Here is a 20,379-nt window from a genome sequence, read left to right as displayed (position 1 = left end):
TTACGACATGCTCATTTGTTATTGACAAGCGTTTTTACGACCTTCCGGATAAAGCATTTTTCGTATCGATGTTCAATTCTTCTTTGTACGAAGAACAATCTGGTTATCATGTGACCCCTTGAGCTGTAAAGGAAAATCAATTCACGGACATGAAATATGAAAACTTTGAACCCTTTAAGTCAAAAGAACTACTTTGGGAGATGAATGAATATTGGCGTATGAAACAATGAGCTTCGACGTTTATAATCATTTGGCTGGATATTGGTCATTTATACCAAATAAATAGTAAAATCATATTTTAGTTAACCAGAATTCTATCTATGAGCCGCGCTCTGTGAAAAGGGGGTCAAATGCATGAGCGTAAAGTGTCGTCCCATATTAGCCTGTGCAGTCTGCACATGCTAATCATGGACGACACTTTCCGCCTTAACTGGACTTTTGCTAAAAATAGATTTTCTCTATAATAAAAATATTATAAAAGCGGAAAGTGTCGTTCCCGATTAGCCTGTGCGGACCGCACAAGCTAATCTGGGACGACACTGTACGCACATGCAGTTAACCCCCTTATCACAGAGCACGGCCCATATGTGTGTGTTTCTTTTTGTAAGTGACAGAAAGTTGTATAGTCTCGGCTATTTGATTGACCGAAACCGAGAACAATCGGGCAACATATGAGTCGCGTTCTGAGAAAACTGGGCATAATGCATGTGCGTTAAGTGTCATGCAAGCTTAGCCTGTTCAGTCCGCATAGGCTTATCAGGGACGACACTTTCCGCCTAAACTTGATTTTCGGTAGGGAGGGACTTCCTTGAAACTAAAAATACCATAAAGCGGAAAGTGTCCTCCCTGATTAGCCTGTGTGGACTGCATAGGCTAATCTGGGACGACACTTTACGCACATGCTTTATGCCCAGTTTTCTCATAACGCGACACATATTGATATTGATGTATACAATAAAATTGTGTGTTGTAACAACTTAAGAAGTGAACACATTACAGCAACATAATATAAAAATGTGCTAGATTATCTTTTTTTTAAATTGATGAGTGTTTGTGTATAATTGCGGAGATATTTGGCAGTATATCCCAATTTAGTTTTGTTATTTATTATCCAAATGTTGACCCCCTACGTGTGGCTCTTTCTATTCTTTTCAATAGTGGATAATTCTGTGTTTGGTTGGTTGTATTCATTGTGATACAGATCTTAATACAAATTAGCTATCATAGCGTTTAAGAAATATGTGCTTTCATTGGTAATTACGAACAGTATTAAGTACATGTACTTATTAATGAAATAAAAATTAGCGGATGGGGGAGCGCTTAAGTGAGAGAGCGAAAAAGATGTGATTTACTGGGGAGTTTATTATTTACTTGACCGAAATTTTAAGTGAGTCAGTGTGTGTTAGTGATTGCCTAAAATGAGTGAGTGATTGAGCGTTATTTAGTGCGTTACAGTTTTTTTAAGTGAATACGTCATATTAGAGTGATTGCGCTATGACAATTATTTAATGAGTACGTCATAGAAAGATTGCGTAATCACTCTTATTGTGTGAGTTTGTCATATAATGATTGATTAATCATAAATATTGTGTTAATATGCTATATAGTGATTGGGTTATGACAATGATTTAGTGAGTATGCCATATAAAGATTGCGTCATGACAAGAATTGAGTGACTTCATTATAAGAGATATTGACTAAAACTTAGAGATCAAGTAAGTACGCGATAAAGTGTTTGAATCCTGCATTTTCAAATTAGAATGTGCGTTTTTACCTCACTGGTTCACACATTCACCGTGTAACCAGATGCCGGTAAATTATACTTATGTCATTCTTGTTCAAACTAAATCTTCACAAATAATTAGTTTTCCTTTAAACGCGTTTTCATTGACAAGATTTAATTGCTCTTAAAGTTTCACGATAAAACCTCATAAGTGCTTTAATTGAAAGTGTTCATTTTCACACGATTTAAGTACGCGCACTTGGCTTTCGTTAGACTGAATTCAACATGCCAGTACGTGGCGGATGGTATTTAATAAACTCTGAGAGCAAATATTTATATTTAATCGCGATATAAAAATTATTTACCCACACATGCAATTTAAGCATGGCCATTTTTCATGTTGTATCATTAATATAAGCAATTATTTAGCGTCAGCAACTTTCCATAGAAAAATAGAAATGTTTATTAATGTGTGCACTGTTGCTGAACGCATCACAAACGGTGATGTACTAGTAACTAATATTCATTAATGGAAATGCATTTCATTATTGTCGGATACGTAATCTGTGCTCATACCTCTACATTTATTAACAAAAGCAAAGGGGGTAATAAATCTTGGAGTTGCTTAACGTTGAATGTATATTCCGTGAATGATCATTTACTGTTAGTCTTCTCTGCGAACTAATTAATGCCAGAACTCTGGCAAGTCTCTTACTTTCGTTTGAAGTTCCTTCTTTTACTGAATCGCTTCAGAAGACGCCGCATGCTTTTCTCGTCTGCCACAAAATGCACGCGCTTAGAATTCCTGGTGGGATTTCACATCTGTAAAAGCAAGTGCATTCCATGATGTTTAATCAGGTTGCTAGACGGTTGAAGAAGAATTGCGTAATGAGAATAATGTGAAAAACACATACAATTTGTTCCTTAAATGGCTGAGTAAAGTTTCGACAATACAGAAGGTTGTTTGCAACTAAATTGTATACATGTATTATTTATTTTAAGCTAAAGATGTAAGTGCAAAAATATGAAATTGCAATCACAGCCTTTAAAGGGACCTGTTCACGTTTGGAAATATTGACAAAATTGAAAAAATGTTTCAGATTTGCAAATTTCGTTGTAATTATGTATTTTGCAAGGAAATAGTAATACTGAACATTTACCATACTCTAAAATATCAATTATATGCATCTTTTGAAGATTTGAAAATCTGAAAATGATAAAACTTTGGAGAGTTATGTTGTGATCGTTGTATTTGTTACATCACGAGGATTGTTTATTTAAACATCAAAATACCTTTACGATTATATCAGGACAGATGGCCGAGTGGTATAGACTTTTACTCCAATGGTCAGTGGTTCAAGTCCAGTTGGGGATTATTTTTTTTCTTTCTTTACGGTTATTATTGTTTTATGCTCTTTAATTCCATTGTTTCCATTGATAAATTTAAAGCATTTCATGGAAAACTTCGAAACATGCCAAAATCTGTGGACAAGTCCCTTTAAACGCAAACGACGTTTTAACCAGACTTACTTGTACAATTTAAGTGAAAATACATTATTTCATACGTGCAACAGCAAGTTAAACGATAGTTACATTATAGTCATAAACTTAGATGCAAAGCGCTTACAAATGACGTAAACCAAACAGACAATTCATACAAATCAAGTGCCAAATCTTCTAAACAAATTGTTGAAAAAGTGTAAAAATTATTTTGAGGCCATGCATGCTAAAGTCTGACTTCTCACTCCTCAGAATGCGTAACGGAAATGTGTTAATGACCCTTTCCTTTCGTAGAGAATTACAAATTGTGAACGAAGAAAAGTAAATATTACAAAAAAGGCACCTCGTGGCCAGACTTATCACACATCAGTATTTATTACTTCTTTGCCATAAATGATCTTTTTATAAGAAAGCCCGATATAGGTTGATATGATAACACCCTTTTGTCGTTATTAATCGTGCTGTTGAAGCAGACTTGCAAAGAAGCCTTTGAAAAGCCTTGTATTTTCTTTACGGTTGAGTATGATTTATATTTTTTAAATAAACGGGGAGTTAAAAAATGACATTTATTCTTTTTATATTAATTACAACAGTTTTTGATTGTCGAAATTTCGATGTCTCACAATACTATTATCTCGATTTTTTATGTGACACTAGCCTCTCTGTTATAAGATTTTACAAGTAACCTGTAAATCTAAAGAATTGTATGTGCATTCTGTCTATACAGTCCTAGAAGTAACACATACCCATATACATTCAGTATCAAGGAATATCACAACAATAACTACTTAAAGCATGGCGACACTTTCCGCCATAACTGGATTTTTGCGAAGAAGTGACTCTCTGTAAACAAAATATACCATAAACGCGGAAAGTGCGAACTGCACAGGCTAATCTGGGACGACACTTTACGCACATGCATCGAACCTTCTTTTCACAGAGCGTGGCACGCATGTTTCAGAAAGGGATTATAGTACAAGCGCAACAGAAATGTCTTACATCCTCACTCGACTTACCTGTTAAGAGCCAGATCAATGCGTGTATACGAGCATTTGGCTTTATGTAATTTACTCGGCATCGAATGTCAGAAATAATTAGTTCCGCTGAATGATTTTAATTAGTTGCTTGTAGTTTTAAGTGCTTGCGAGATTAGTGTTTATTATAAAGCCATTCAGGGTTTATTGGCAATTTCGTGTCGTTTAGTCGTAAAATTACCGAGGGCATTTGTAAAGCTTAAGTATAATAATAGCAGTCGAAATTTAAGACATTGTTCTTCGGTTCAAATATTGATTGTGAGCATCCGTTTATAAATTGAATGTGCTAAAATTTCGTGAACAACTATCTACGTTGTTTTGCCTCATATCATCATATTGGTTCATGGAAGAATTGCATTCAGGAATTAGTTCTTATCCTTATTGAGTTGCATAATCTCAACGGCGGATAAGTTGAACTGATATGAACAGATTTCAACCCTGAAAATGTATAATGCTGGTGATATTTCAAATGGATTTTATCGGATAGTTCCGGTCGTGATCTTGCTTATAAGCCCACATGGATTGCAAGCGCAGACGTAAATATTCCGAATGGGCGAGTATGTTGTTAAAACTAATGGTAGTTATATAATATTGTATATTTAAACACGCCTGTTCCTTCTGTTGTTCGTTTTTTTAAGTTTTACATTACAATTACAAGGTTATACTATATTTGGTTCTTACTTATTTACATTTTCATGGCCGCGATCACTAGAAGATCACAATTTTGATAATACGGAATTAAAATTAAAATATGTTTTTAGTATACACAGTGATATAAATTATGCCACAATTATAAAGTATCTTTAGAACTTCTTAAATAATATTGTAATCGAAATTACAAAAAAAATCATTAAAAACCACATCAATCAATTTATATCTTTGGTGCCCTAAGTATGATACTTTTTGGTAACTGCGCGGTTGAGTTTTTATTTCTTACGAGCAATTATTTTGAAAATGGCTGTCATTGATCCCAATATAGGGCTCAGGCGTTTATTAATCTCTCTTTCCACAGTCCTGGTCAGATCATGTACGTGGAAGATACACCATATCGACTACAGCACCCGAACACATGAGCCGACAACGTCGATCAAATAATTATACATCTCCATGATGTCCGTGTCATGTTATAATCATGCATATAGTATAAGACGAATAATTCGGAGATATAGCAATAAATATACTAATGCGTTCAAATATATTGACATCTTTTATCGTATGACACCACACATATTAATTCACGATATTATCCCGAAAGAAAACACGTTTCTCTGTTTGTTATGAAATCATTGTTATTGTGGATCGATTTGCTTTGGTTGACTAAATTTTCTTTTGAAAGCGAGGATGTTCAATACTGAACCAACGTTTAGAAGCAACATGTTTGTTATCGTTAACTGTCGGAAATATTGATAAATTGTCATCCTATACAATGTATGCGATTGTATCGACTCAAATCTTTTTAACAAAATACAATATTGCCGTTGGAGGTTAACAACAATTAAATTGGAAGAAAAAAGTATTTTGCACACAAAGATAAAAATATTTAGGTGCGTGAAGTTGGCTCGCCGTTCGACGTTCGACATTAGTTCAACATTCAAATTACCGAATGTCGAGCTGGCTCGGCATACCAGCTCGACATTCAGTTCGGCATTCGCATATAGTGTTGTATGCTTATTTTCGAATGTCGAGCTGGGTAGGCATTCCAGCTCTACATTCAGTTCGGCATTCGCATACAGTGTTGTATGCCTATTTTCGAATGTCGAGCTGGCTCGGCATTCCAGCTCGACATTTAGTTCGACATTCGGATATAGTGTTGTACATTTTTTTTTAATGTCGAGCTGGCTCGACATTCAGTTCGGCATTCGCATATAGTTGTGTATGCTTATTTTCGAATGTCGAACTGGCTCGTCATTCCAGCTTGACATTCAATTCGGCATTCGGATATAGTGTTGTATGCTTATTTTCGAATGTCGAGCTGGCTCGGCATTCCAGCTCGACATTCAGTTCGACATTCGGAGATAATGTTGCACAATAATTTTTGAATGACGAGCTGGCTCGGCATTCAAGCTCGACATTCAGTTCGACATTCGAAGAAAGTGTTGTACAATAATTTTTGAATGACGAGCTGGCTCGGCATTCCAGCTCGACATTCAGTTCGACATTCGAATATAGTGTTTTACAATAATTTTTGAATGACGAGCTGGCTCGGCATTCCAGCTCGACATTCAATTCGACATTCGGATATAGTGTTGTACAATGTTTTTTGAATGTCGAGCTGGCTCGGCATTCCAGCTCGACATTCAGTTCGGCAATCGCATATAGTTTTGTTTGCTTATTTTTGAAAGTCGAGCTGGCTCGGCATTCCAGCTCGACATTCAGTTCGGCATTCGCATATAGTGTTGTATGCTTATTTTCGAATGTCGAGCTGGCTCGGCATTCCAGCTCGACATTCAGTTCGACATTCGGAGATAATGTTGTTCAATAATTTTTGAATGACGAGCTATCTCGGCATTCCAGCTCGACATGCAGTTCGACATTCGGATATAGTGTTGTACAATTATTTTTGAATGACGCGCTGGCTCGGCATTCCAGCTCGACATTCAGTTCGATATTCGGAGAAAGTGTTGTACAATTTTTATTGAATGTCGAGCTGGCTCGGCATTCCAGCTCGACATTCAGTTCGGCATTCGCAAATAGTGTTCTATGCTTATTTTTGAATGTCGAGCTGGCGCGGCATTCCAGCTCGACATTCAGTTCGACATTCGGATATGGTGTTGTACAATAATTTTTGAATGACGAGCTGGCTCGGCATTCCAGCTCGACATTCAGTTCCACATTCGGAGATAGTGTTGTACAATGTTTTTTGAATGTCGAGCTGGCTCAGCATTCCAGCTCGACATTCAGTTCGGCAATCGCATATAGTTTTGTGTGCTTATTTTCGAATGTCGAGCTGGCTCGGCATTCCAGCTCGACATTCAGTTCGGCATTCGCATATAGTGTTGTATGCTTATTTTCGAATGTCGAGCTGGCTCGGCATTCCAGCTCGACATTCAGTTCGACATTCGGAGAAAATGTTGTACAATAATTTTTGAATGACAAGCTGGCTCGGAAATCCAGCTCGACATTCAGTTCGACATTCGGAGAAAGTGTTTTACAATAATTTTTGAATTACGAGCTGGCTCGGCATTCCAGCTCGACATTCAGTTCGACATTCGGATATAGTGTTGTACATAAATTCTTGAATGACGAGCTGGCTCGGCATTCCAGCTCGACATTCAGTTCGACATTCGGAGATAGTGTTGTACAATGTTTTTTGAATGTCGAGCTGGTTCGGCATTCCAGCTTGACATTCAGCTCGGCAATCGCATATAGTTTTGTATGCTTATTTTCGAATGTCGAGCTGGCTCGGCATTCTAGCTCGACATTCAGTTCGACATTTGCATATAGTGTTATATGCTTATTTTCGAATGTCGAGCTGGCTCGGCATTCCAGCTCGACATTCAGTTCGACATTCGGAGAAAGTGTTGTACAATAATTTTTGAATGATGAGCTGGCTCGGCATTCCAGCTCGACATTCAGTTCGACATTCGGATATAGTGTTGTACAATTAATTTTGAATGACGCGCTGGCTCGGCATTCCAGCTCGACATTCAGTTCGATATTCGGAGAAAGTGTTGTACAATAATTTTTGAATGTCGAGCTGGCTCGGCATTCCAGCTCGACATTCAGTTCGGCATTCGCAAATAGTGTTGTATGCTTATTTTTGAATGTCGAGCTGGCTCGGCATTCCAGCTCAACATTCAGTTCGACATTCGGATATAGTGTTGTACTATATTTTTTGAATGACGAGCTGGCTCGGCATTCCAGCTCGACATTCAGTTCGACATTCGGAGATAGTGTTGTACAATGTTTTTTGAATGTCGAGCTGGTTCAGCATTCCAGCTCGACATTCAGTTCGGCAATCGCATATAGTTTTGTATGCTTATTTTCGAATGTCGAGCTGGCTAGGCATTCCAGCTCGACATTCAGTTCGGCAATCGCATATAGTTTTGTATGCTTATTTTCGAATGTCGAGCTGGCTCGGCATTCCAGCTCGACATTCAGTTCGACATTTGCATATAGTGTTATATGCTTATTTTCGAATGTCGAGCTGGCTCGGCATTCCAGCTCGACATTCAGTTCGACATTCGGAGATAATGTTGTACAATAATTTTTGAATGACGAGCTATCTCGGCATTCCAGCTCGACATTCAGTTCGACATTCGGAGAAAGCGTTGTACAATAATTTTTGAATGACGAGCTGGCTCGGCATTCCAGCTCGACATGCAGTTCGACATTCGGATATAGTGTTGTACAATTATTTTTGAATGACGCGCTGGCTCGGCATTCCAGCTCGACATTCAGTTCGATATTCGGAGAAAGTGTTGTACAATAATTTTTGAATGTCGAGCTGGCTCGGCATTCCAGCTCGACATTCAGTTCGGCATTCGCAAATAGTGTTGTATGCTTATTTTTGAATGTCGAGCTGGCTCGGTATTCCAGCTCAACATTCAGTTCGACATTCGGATATAGTGTTGTACTATATTTTTTGAATGACGAGCTGGCTCGGCATTCCAGCTCGACATTCAGTTCGACATTCGGTGATAGTGTTGTACAATGTTTTTTGAATGTCGAGTGGGCTCGGCATTCCAGCTCGACATTCAGTTCGGCAATCGCATATAGTTTTGTATGCTTATTTTCGAATGTCGAGCTGGCTCGGCATTCCAGCTCGACATTCAGTTCGGCATTCGCATATAGTGTTGTATGCTTATTTTCGAATGTCGAGCTGGCTCGGCATTCCAGCTCGACATTCACTACGACATTCGAAGATAATGTTGTACAATAATTTTTGAATGACAAGCTGGCTCGGCAATCCAGCTCGACATTCAGTTCGACATTCGGAGAAAGTGTTGTACAATAATTTTTGAATGACGAGCTGGCTCGGCATTTCAGCTCGACATTCAGTTCGACATTCGGATATAGTGTTGTACAATAATTTTTGAATGACGAGCTGGCTCGGCATTCCAGCTCGACATTCAGTTCGGCTTTCGGAGAAAGTGTTGTACATTTTTTTTGGAATATCGAGCTGGCTCGGCATTCCAGCTCGACATTCAGTTCGGCATTCGCAAATAGTGTTGTATGCTTATTTTTGAATGTCGAGCTGGCTTGGCATTCCGGCTCGACATTCAGTTCGACATTCGGATATAGTGTTGTACAATAATTTTTGAATGTCGAGCTGGCTCGGCATTCCAGCTCGACATTCAGTTCGACATTCGGAGAAACTGTTGTATAATAATTTTTGAATGAAGAGCTGGCTCGGCATTCCAGTTCGACATTCCGTTTGACATTCGGATACAGTGTTGTACAATAATTTTTGAATGACGAGCTGGCTCGGCATTCCAGCTCGACATTCAGTTCGACATTCGGAGCCTGCTCGACAATCAAAAATTATTGTACAACACTATATGCGAATGTCGAACTGAATGTCGAGCTGGAATGCCGAGCCAGCTCGTCATTCAAAAATTATTGTACAACACTATATCCGAATGTCGAACTGAATGTCGAGCTGGAATGCCGAGCCATCTCGTCATTCAAAAATTATTGTACATAACTATATCCGATTGTCAAACTGAATGTTGAGCTGGAATGCCGAGCAAGCTCGACATTAAAAAAAAAATTGTACAACACTATATACGAATGCCGAACTGAATGTCGAGCTGGAATGCCGAGCCAGCTCGACATTCGAAAATAAGCATACAACACTATATACGAATGCCGAACTGAATGTCGAGCTGGAATGCCGAGCCAGATCGACATTCAAAAATAAACATACAACACTATTTGCGAATGCCGAACTGAATGTCGAGCTGGAATGCCGAGCCAGCTTGACATTCAAAAAAAAAATGTACAACACTATATCCGAATGTCGAACTGAATGTCGAGCTGGAATGCCGAGCCAGCTCGACATTCGAAAATAAGCATACAACACTGTATGCGAATGCCGAACTGAATGTCGAGCTGGAATGCCGAGCCAGCTCGACATTCGAAAATAAGCATACAACACTATATGCGAATGCCGAACTGAATGTCGAGCTGGAATGCCGAGCCAGCTCGACTTTCGAAAATAGGCATACAACACTAAATGCGAACGCCCAACTGAATGTCGAGCTGGAATGCCGAGCCAGCTCGTCATTCAAAATTTATTGTACAACACTATATCCGAATGTCGAACTGAATGTCGAGCTGGAATGCCGAGCCAGCTCGACATTAAAAAAAATGTACAGCAGTATATCCGAATGTCGAACTGAATGTCAAGCTGGAATGCCAAGCCAGCTCGTCATTCAAAAATTATTGTACAACACTTTCTCCGAATGTCGAACTGAATGTCGAGCTGGAATGCCGAGCCAGCTCGTCATTCAAAAATTATTTTACAACACTATATCCGAATGTCGAATTGAATGTCGAGCTGGAATGCCGACCCAGCTCGTCATTCAAAAAATATTGAACAACACTTTCTCCGAATGTCAAACTGAATGGCGAGCTGGAATGCCGAGCCAGCTCGTCATTCAAAAATTATTGTACAACATTATCTCCGAATGTCGAACTGAATGTCGAGCTGAAATGCCGAGCCAGCTCGACATTCGAAAATAAGCATACAACACTATATGCGAATGCCGAACTGAATGTCGAACTGGAATGCCGAACCAGCTCGACATTCGAAAATAAGCATACAAAACAATATGCGATTGCCGAACTGAATGTCGAGCTGGAATTCCGAGCCAGCTCGACATTCAAAAAACATTGTACAACACTATATCCGAATGTCGAACTGAATGTCGAGTAGGACTGCCGAGCCAGCTTGTCATTCAAAAATTATTGTACGACACTATATCCGAATGTCGAACTGAATGTCGAGCTCGAATGCCGAGCCAGCTCGTCATTCAAAAATTATTGAACAACACTATATCCGAACGCCGAACTGAATGTCGAGCTGGAATGCCGAGCCAGCTCGACATTCAATTTTTTTTTTTACAACACTATATACGAATGTCGAACAGAACGTCGAGCTGGAATGCCGAGCCAGCTCGACATTTGAAAATAAGCATACAACACTATATGCGAATGCCGAACTGAATGTCGAGTTGGAATGCCGAGCCAGCTCGACATTTGAAAATAAGCATACAACACTATATCCGAATGCCGAACTGAATGTCGAGCTCGAATGCCGAGCCAGCTCGTCATTCAAAAATTATTGTACAACACTATATCCGAATGTCGAACTGAATGTCGAGCTGGAATGCCGAGCCAGCTCGACATTCACAAAGTATTGTTCAACACTATCTCCGAATGTCGAAGTGAATGTCGAACTGGAATGCCGAGCCAGCTCGATATTCGAAAATAAGCATACAACACTATATGCGAATGCCGAACTGAATGTCGAGCTGGAATGCCGACCCAGCTCGACATTCGAAAATAAGCAAACAACACTATTTGCGAATGCCGAACTGAATGTCGATCTGGAATGCCGAGCTAGCTCGACATTTAAAAAAAATGAACAACACTTTCTCCGAATGTCGAACTGAATGTCGAGCTGGAATGCCGAGCCAGCTCGTCAATCAAAAATTATTGTACAACACATTATGCGAATGCCGAACTGAATGTCGAGCTGGAATGCCGAGCCAGCTCGTCATTCAAAAATTATTGTGCAACACTATATCCGATTGTCGAACTGAATGTCGAGCTGGAATGCCGAGCCAGCTCGTCATTCAAAAAATATTGTACAACACTATCTCCAAATGTCGAACTGAATGTCGAGCTGGAATGCCGAGCCAGCTCGACATTCGAAAATAAGCATACAACACTCAAAGCGAATGCCGAACTGAATGTCGAGCTGGAATGCCGAGCAAGCTCGACATTCGAAAATAAGCATACAAAACTATATGCGATTGCCGAAATGAATGTCGAGCTGGAATGCCGAGCCAGCTCGACATTCAAAAAACATTGTACAACACTATCTCCGAATGTCGAACTGAATGCCGAGCTGGAATGCCGAGCCAGTTCGTTATTCAAAAATTATTGTACAACACTATATCCGAATGTCGAACTGAATGTCGAGCTGGAATGCCGAGCCAGCTCGACATTCGAAAATAAGCATACAACACTGTATGCGAATACCGAACTGAATGTCGAGCTGGAATGCCGAGCCAGCTCGACATTCGAAAATAAGCATTCAACACTATATGCGAATGCCGAACTGAATGTCGAGCTGGAATGCCGAGCCAGCTCGACATTCGGTAATTTGAATGTTGAACTAATGTCGAACGTCGAACGGCGAGCCAACTTCACGCACCTGGCAGGCGGTGGCAATCAAAAGTCTCGGTCATCAACATATCCCCGGCATACTCGGCCGCAACATCAGCATGACTTATACCGACAACGACAAGCCAACGGGACGGAATCCGATAGAGGACAGTGTCTTTTACGCCACCCATCGTAAGCAACTGTTCGTGGAGAACGGGCCGGACTTCAAAAGCGAGTATTATAGGAAGAAACCACTTCTGGGGGCATACAGTTAAGTCCATAATATCTGTAAACAAACAAGGCAATGTGATATCATCTAATGGGAAAGTTTACGTTTTGGGTTGTGGAAAATAGTGTTTTAAAACCGTTATTCATTGTTCTATGATGCAGTTGATGATTAATGCGCTCATTGATTCTTCATTGGACAAATATTTATCATAGGGTCATAATCGTTTTAATGACGCTCCGGAATAACGCCTTTATTAAAATTGCCGAATCTATATTTCAAATACATGTGTACCTCTTTAAACACCACATGTAGAATAAGAATATCAATGCATTGCAACTTTAAATGACGTTGTACATAATGCCATACATAACTTTATATATTTTATTTTGATGAAGGCGGAATGCCGAAACGTCAATCACAGTAGAAGATTTGAGGATTTATTATTTTTTCTATACCGAAGGTAAATAACAGTTAATATCTATCTATTTTTAATAAAAAAAAAACACTTTTAATTCTGTTTTCATGTTTTAACATTATACTTATTATGATAACGATATTGTACACATCCATCAGATTAAATCTTGCAACGAACACAATATCTATAGCAGATAAAAGCTGTTATGGTATAGTGTTGGTCAACTGTCCGATGGTTGGTCTGTCGGATGGTCGGTCTGTCCGTTGGCCATTTCGTTGCCTTGCGATAATGTATAAAATCATCTTTCACATTATGTTGCTAGAATACTTAATTAGCCGGTTTTATTACCCAAATATTTACTACTATTAACTTATTCTGACTGATTTCTAAAAGTGGTGAATTGAAATCATTTACAACAAATATAAGTTGGAAAGAGTGTGTGTAAGGTTTATAAACATATCTAAATAAAAAAGCAGATGCTAATTATGATAGAAATTTTAAACCGATATGTATGGGCTTTTGCAAGGAATCAAACTATATCACATTTAAATAGTAGTTCGTCTTTGTTCATAATCGATTAAGGTTGCAGTGCAAATATTTTTCGGAAGGAAGCATTTTACCAAACGACAACTTTTGAGATATAGACATAGTAAGCACGTTGGGATCGGATGCGTCACGTCAGGGCTAAACGCTCAACTAACATTTTACGTTGGTGCTTTAATATAATTCATGCAAAACCCTCTTAAAAACATAGTCTCAATAAGCGTAAAACAAATATGAACCTGACCGACTCTGTTTTTAAGCCGATTCTAAAAGGTTTTATTTGTATTCCAGGTTTAGTTCGATCATTGTTGTTACATTAAGTTATATTGATAAATAAATTATTGAGTTTGAAATAACTTTACTAAATTCGATCATATTAACTAAATTTACTACACATAAACTAAAAATAACTCAATCAATAATGTTAAATATAGATTAAAAAGATGTATGGACGTTCATCATTACATATTCTTGTTGAGAAGGTAATATCTGTGTATCATACACAATATCAAAACAGTCTAGCCGACCTTTATACCACATTGTTGGAGATGTTTTGGGGAACGAAATACATTTTATGTTTGACCTATTAGCAAGATCAGAGACGTAGTTATCTACTTCTCTGGCAAGATGGAAGAGAAATTGGTTTTTTGATTTTGCGAGATTGATTTTCAGGTGACTCTGAAAACAAAATTTGTTACGCTTGATGGACTTATAAGTTAAAATAGGATTTGAAGAAAGGGATATGCGTTATACAGTCCGTTTATTAGTTAATATAATTATATTATGCCTATTCTTCGTATATATTGTAGTCAAAATTTGCAAATTAAAAAGTTATTAATTCATATATATAATGGGGCAATTAAGAAATGTATATTGTTTGTTCTCGTTTCCTTTGAATACATTTTAACGGAGCTATATCAAAAAATCACCCAACAAAGTATACAACTTTATGTTCGCATGTTAAAAAAAGTTTGATAATTTTTTAATTCGACGATCGAACCAATTTTCAATGGCATTAAATGCTCTGTCGAATGATATATTATTTGCCTGGAGGTCGTCCTTAAATTGATCGTATTTCCGGCCAGGGACTTCAAGTGGTTCAGCATCATATGGCTCGAAGTCACTCGAATTTACGACTTCTTTGTCTCGATTTGCACGTTGCCAGCCGTCTTGTAGTTTCATGTTCAGACTTTGATGAAAGCGTCGTCTAGATCGAGGTGTGGTTTCATTTTCCGAACTGTTTTCTTTTTTAAGCGATTCATCATCACGCGATGATGTTCCAACTGACATCCGATAGTCATTATTCGGCTGTGGTTCATCCTTTGCTTCGATAGCTTTACCCACTTCCTCAAATGAAGCTGTACTGAATCGTTTTCGCAAGTTTCCTGTACTTTTCCAAGTCTCAGTATTAAGACGTTCTCGACTCAACATCCCCGTTTCTGCTGCATTCGATTCAAACTTTTGGCGCAGGCGACGCACTTTCTGTTCGTTTTCATCTGTACTGGCTTTGATCGCCGTCTCAGTAGTGTCAGCTGGCTCAGGTATATTCATGTTTTTAGTTTCTTCTATTGTATTTGAACTTCCACTTAGCTGCCTTTTAATCTTGCTAATGTCAACATTTGCAAGGACCTGGTCTGCATATTTCATTGCCGCCTGAAACATTTGGTTAGTGAAATAGTCTTGTCCTATGCGAACTGTGTTGGCATCTATTGTACTTATAATATCGTCAATCATTACTTGAATCTTTTCGTTCTCCATTTCGTTGTCGATGTACAAAACCCTGCTCTCGCACTTTTCTATTAGATCCAACAGTACCGATACGTTGCCCGTTGGATTTTCTGCAGCATTGTTTATATATTCATTCATTTTCTCTTTTGATTTAATATGTGTGAACAAAATAAATGCAAATTTCTCAACACCTTATCCGAAGAACTCAAAGAAAAGATTCACCGTTTTGACCAGTTCATCAGTGAACCTATCTGGATACAAGACGAATATAATTGCGTTAAAGCCAGGTAGCGTCTGGTATACAGCTTGTGTTAGACTCTTCCTTACAAACTCTTTTCCTTTAGATGTATCAGCAAATCCAGGACTATCAACAATTTCTATTCGACGCCCATTCCGTACAGCAACCTACAATACATATCAATCATATCTTTTCTTGCGATACCCATATTTGTACGTAGAAAACTCAGGTTAATGTTTGCGTGCAACAATTCCATAAATCTTTATCGGTTATATATATTAAAATAAAACTTTAAATATGTGTTCAGGGTTTTGAAAAACATTCAATGACCAAGACATATAACTTTGCCCAGTATTTTAATAAGAGTATTGTTTGCTTGAAAGTTAAAATTCCGATGTACATACCTTTATTACTAACACATATATTAAATTGAAACCTTACACATGGTTAAATATACGTTATGTCAGCTTTAAGACAACATATACTAGATAACAAGACAGATATCCAAATTAAATTATGCATTACTGACAGAAAATCTACTTTATCATCAACACGGAAAAATTGGACAGTCTTATGAGAGCTTTATTTATATACATGCGGAATCGGGGAGTTCGCAGTACGAAAAACTCAAGCTGTTATTGACATCGTCTCTATGATTCAGAATACCGTATTTCGTTGCCTAACGGACATTTTTTTATATGGACACCTGAGCACCCCAAGATCACATAACTTCTTTGAAATAAGGTAATAATATGTACATCGTCCTGTGTAAATAGTAAATATTAACTTGACAGTTATAATAATTGTGTAATGTATTGTGCAGTTATAATAATTGTGTAATGTATTGTGTACAAACTATTTTTTATATATTTATAATGTACCGCTCGTTCGATTGCGCCTGTGACGGATCCAGGCGATAACTTAGACACGAAAGCCTTCTTGCCCAGAATGCTGTTTCCAGTGGCGCTTTTTCCATGTCCGGTCTGTCCCACCAAGAGTACGGTGATGTCTGCGTTACAGCAATAGTCCGCATCAAAAATAATAAGCAAGCACTTGTATCTTGTATTACACATATTGATTTCTTAGATGAATGTTCATACATTGCTATATTTAACAGTATCTGAGATTGATTTATAGTCGGGTGAGTAGCGTAGATATCAAGGAAACTGCAATCAAAATGGACATGAGAAATAATAAAGTATTGTTTTAAATAATAAAATGTCGGTTTTTAGACAACGTATAATGGGGCACAGTATCAGAGTGCAAGTTGATATCACTATTTAGAAAATAAAAAGAAGGCTTTCTATTCGGTACATCGGGAACAAACTTGAAATTGTTTATTTTGCCTCACACATACAAACCGTTCGATGTATAAAGAGTGCATGCACAGTTACCAATTATAAGCGAGTCAGTTATCACTCGATATTTATTTTTTGTATAATACGAAAACAGGAATGTTTCTTTTTAAATGAGCATGACATGTACGTCTGTTATATACTATGACAAAATCGAGTTTTCCTTACCGTCTGTTTGACGTGCGGTCCACTCATCGCCCGCCTAAAACAAAGATGTGTTTGTCTTGATTTAAGCTGTTATTTGTTTTACAGTGTTAAGGTTATATCATGGCAGTCACTTGACCCATTCAAAGTTTCTGATTAAGCTGATTTACCTGTGCCTTGTGAATATACGTGTGTACAGAATAGTTGTACATGTAACAATTTGTATATTTTATGTGTGCAATAACTGTGATATCATTCGGGGTAGAACTAGCCCAAGCAAGCTGTAAATTACAAGCATATTGTATAAACTTGAAATGTTACATTGCCATCTATCGCGCGTTTCATTTTGTTTAAAAACGCTTGTATAAAACATTTTACCCGTTACTGTTTCTGAATTTGGACTGAAAATGTTGTTCATTTGAAAAGTGTCTTTTTATAAGCAGTTGAATGACGTATTATTTATATAAATATATATGCCATATTGATAATTTTAGCTTTGATTAAATGCAACACATAATTTAGGTAATAAACATTATGGAAGAATTATGTCATAAGTTGTTTCAAATTTATATCGCTCTGTGTTATCTTTCAAGTTAGTCAATAGTTATGTATACAGATGCAACGTTGCTTATCATGTACTAGATATGCAGTTACTCAAACCATGTTTAAATATATGTGATAAATTGTGTTCGATCTAACTGTAATTTATGAGTAGACATATATTTATTATTTATTGTTTGGCCTTGCGTTTGTTTTTCTAAGAGTTTTGAGTTAGTTCATTGGCCATTGTGCAACCATTGGCCTTTGGTTTTGATTGAAATACAAACCTATCAGGAATAGCAAGATATTTGTTTTAACTAACCCGACCGATCTTAAAGTTTTGTGGCGAGCTTAAACGTTTTTTTTTCTATGCAAGGTTGCGTTTTCGAGCATTATCATTTCACTTGGATCAGTTTTTTGCAAAAATAACTGTTGCAAAAATAGGAAGATATATACATTTGTAGAAAGATTTTTTCCATTTAACATTCGTACAACGGTGAAAGCAAATAACTCTTGTTTTGGCCAAATTGGTCAAAAATGCTTTTATACAAAAATGAACAGGTTTATTTAAGATATAGTTTTGAGCATGTTTGAATATGTTTCACCGATTTATATTACTGAATATTTTCACACACGAACGAATATTTCATTAATATTTTAATCATCAGTATTAGCTGTAGTCAGTGAATATTTAGTACGGGCTTCAAGTCGTGTACGTTCATCAGTGTTGAATGGTCTAAGCAAACTTTACCATTTAGATATTGTATTGTGTTACATTGTGTACATAATAAGTCATTAATGGTATATTTTCGAGGGAAATACCTATATATCGTAACAATTATATACATATAAATGATAAATTGCTATAATTGTATAACAGTGTTACAGAAAAATATTGCATGCATGCCGAGTTGAATACTGAAAAAAAGTATAGGTGGATGTAATAAAGTTCACAATATCACATCTGTTATACAAGTATGTTAATTAGCAAGCATAATTTTATTTGGCAAAAGGTTATTCATATATCCCAGATCTTTACAAATACATATTTGAAAATGCAAAAAGAAAAATCATACAACACCTCTACTCCCTCTGCAGCCATTTTGAAAGTCGCTCAGTAGATAATTGTAAAGCAAATTTGTTTGATATTGGCCGTTCATCTCCCGAAGATAACGCGGTGTTATCGTTTACTTTCGTGAAACTCCGTTCTTGTGTAATATAGTGTGCCATGTGTTGGAGCAATTAACAATGATTTTGTTATGTATATGCATGCATAACTATAAGAAATAACACCTCAATACGTATGTGTAATCTCCCGCCGCAAAACGGATGGGGATTATAGCAGTTCCCTTTATCCGTCCATCCGTTCGTCAGTCCGTCCGTCCATCAGTCCGTCCGTTCTATATCTACTACATTTTCATGAAATTCCCCACCTTCCCCCCCCAGACGGTAATTTATCGATACGATGTGCCGAAGACATGAGTCAGTCATTCCGGTAATATTTTAAGGTCAAATGTTTGAGCCTCTTTATTTCGTGTCCGCGCTATGTCTTCTATACACGTTGAAGAATTTTCACGAAACTTTTCTCAAATGATGAGCGCATTGAGATGATGCGCAGAAGGCATGAGTCAGTCATTTTTGTTTAAGGGCAAGGTCTTTCTTCGAGATTAAATGTTAAAACATCCATGTTGGTTTTCCGCTTCTATATACACTTTAAATTTCAAGGTCATACTTGAAGTCCATATATTTTAGCCTCTATTTTTTTCTCATATATCCTAATCACTTGAAAGGGTTTACATGAAGTTTCTTATAATGTTAATTTTATCAAGACGATGAGCAGAATGAATGAGTTATTCTAGCGAGCTCAAACTCAAGGGCATAATAGAAGGTAAAAAGTTTGAGCATCGATGTTCATGTCTGCTCCATATCTCCTATACCTTTTGTTTGAATTCCTTCATATTTCATACATAGGAATTATCGTATAATCAATTGGATGGCAGTTTACAACCTACCAAATGTTATAAACGCTAGGCGTTTGATATTATTGATCGGAGCACTATATAAAAGATACTGATATATAAGGGAATACCCCAACTAAATGTGTCTATATCATATGCCGCTTCTATGCATGACATGCGAGGTCATCCACAAATCTGAAATCTCGCCATCCGTTGCTGTAAAAACTGTAGTAAAGCAATAATGTTTTCTTTCGTCCATGATCAATCATTTTGGTATTAACTAAGTAATACACATAACAACTAATGTACCTCTTGGCCTCCAGATGACAAATACCGGAATTTGCTGAAGATATTTTCCTCTTGTCTTAAAATTTACACCACATGAAATAAACTGACCGCCGTCTCCAACAGGTTACACAATCAAAAGGAATGAACATCGATGTTATAAAAAAAAAACAAGTATATGAGGATTATCGTAGCAACCAGTCGTCCTTCCAACATTCATTGCAACATAATATAATATGTAAGCAGCTTCAAATATTTAGGAGGCACCATCAGAATATCAACCGGAACAGAAGAATACATACGGTCTAGAATTGGGAATGACAGAAACTTTTTCCAACCCTAAGGCCAGT

The 20,379-nt window shown here is 37.5% G+C and overlaps 1 protein-coding gene across 1 annotated transcript; it reads right to left on the bottom strand.

Annotated features, from left to right (window-relative positions):
* Positions 1 to 14,526: 14,526 nt before the first annotated feature.
* LOC127881921 (GTPase IMAP family member 9-like) lies at positions 14,527 to 17,222 on the bottom strand. The gene is made up of 2 exons (XM_052430134.1): positions 16,629 to 17,222; positions 14,527 to 15,914 (listed from the first exon to the last, which is right to left on the bottom strand). The coding sequence occupies exons 1-2, from the start codon at positions 16,818 to 16,820 to the stop codon at positions 15,702 to 15,704; spliced, it is 405 nt and encodes a 134-aa protein (XP_052286094.1). The 5' UTR covers positions 16,821 to 17,222; the 3' UTR covers positions 14,527 to 15,701.
* Between the last annotated feature and the right edge of the window lie 3,157 nt (positions 17,223 to 20,379).

Source organism: Dreissena polymorpha, chromosome 5 (genome assembly GCF_020536995.1).
Source record: "Dreissena polymorpha isolate Duluth1 chromosome 5, UMN_Dpol_1.0, whole genome shotgun sequence".
In the NCBI taxonomy this organism is placed as follows: domain Eukaryota; kingdom Metazoa; phylum Mollusca; class Bivalvia; order Myida; family Dreissenidae; genus Dreissena; species Dreissena polymorpha.
The sequence above is the reverse complement of the archived record's forward strand: the minus strand, read 5'-3'. Positions and strand labels throughout refer to the sequence as shown.

What these genes read in the sequence shown, in the direction of transcription:
- LOC127881921 (XM_052430134.1), bottom strand. Translation starts at nt 16,820, where the DNA reads ATGTGTAATACAAGATACAAGTGCTTGCTTATTATTTTTGATGCGGAC. An exon ending in CAGGCGCAATCGAACGAGCG is followed by an intron (nt 15,915 to 16,628) that starts GTACATTATAAA and finishes TATGTATTGTAG; the next exon opens with GTTGCTGTACGGAATGGGCG.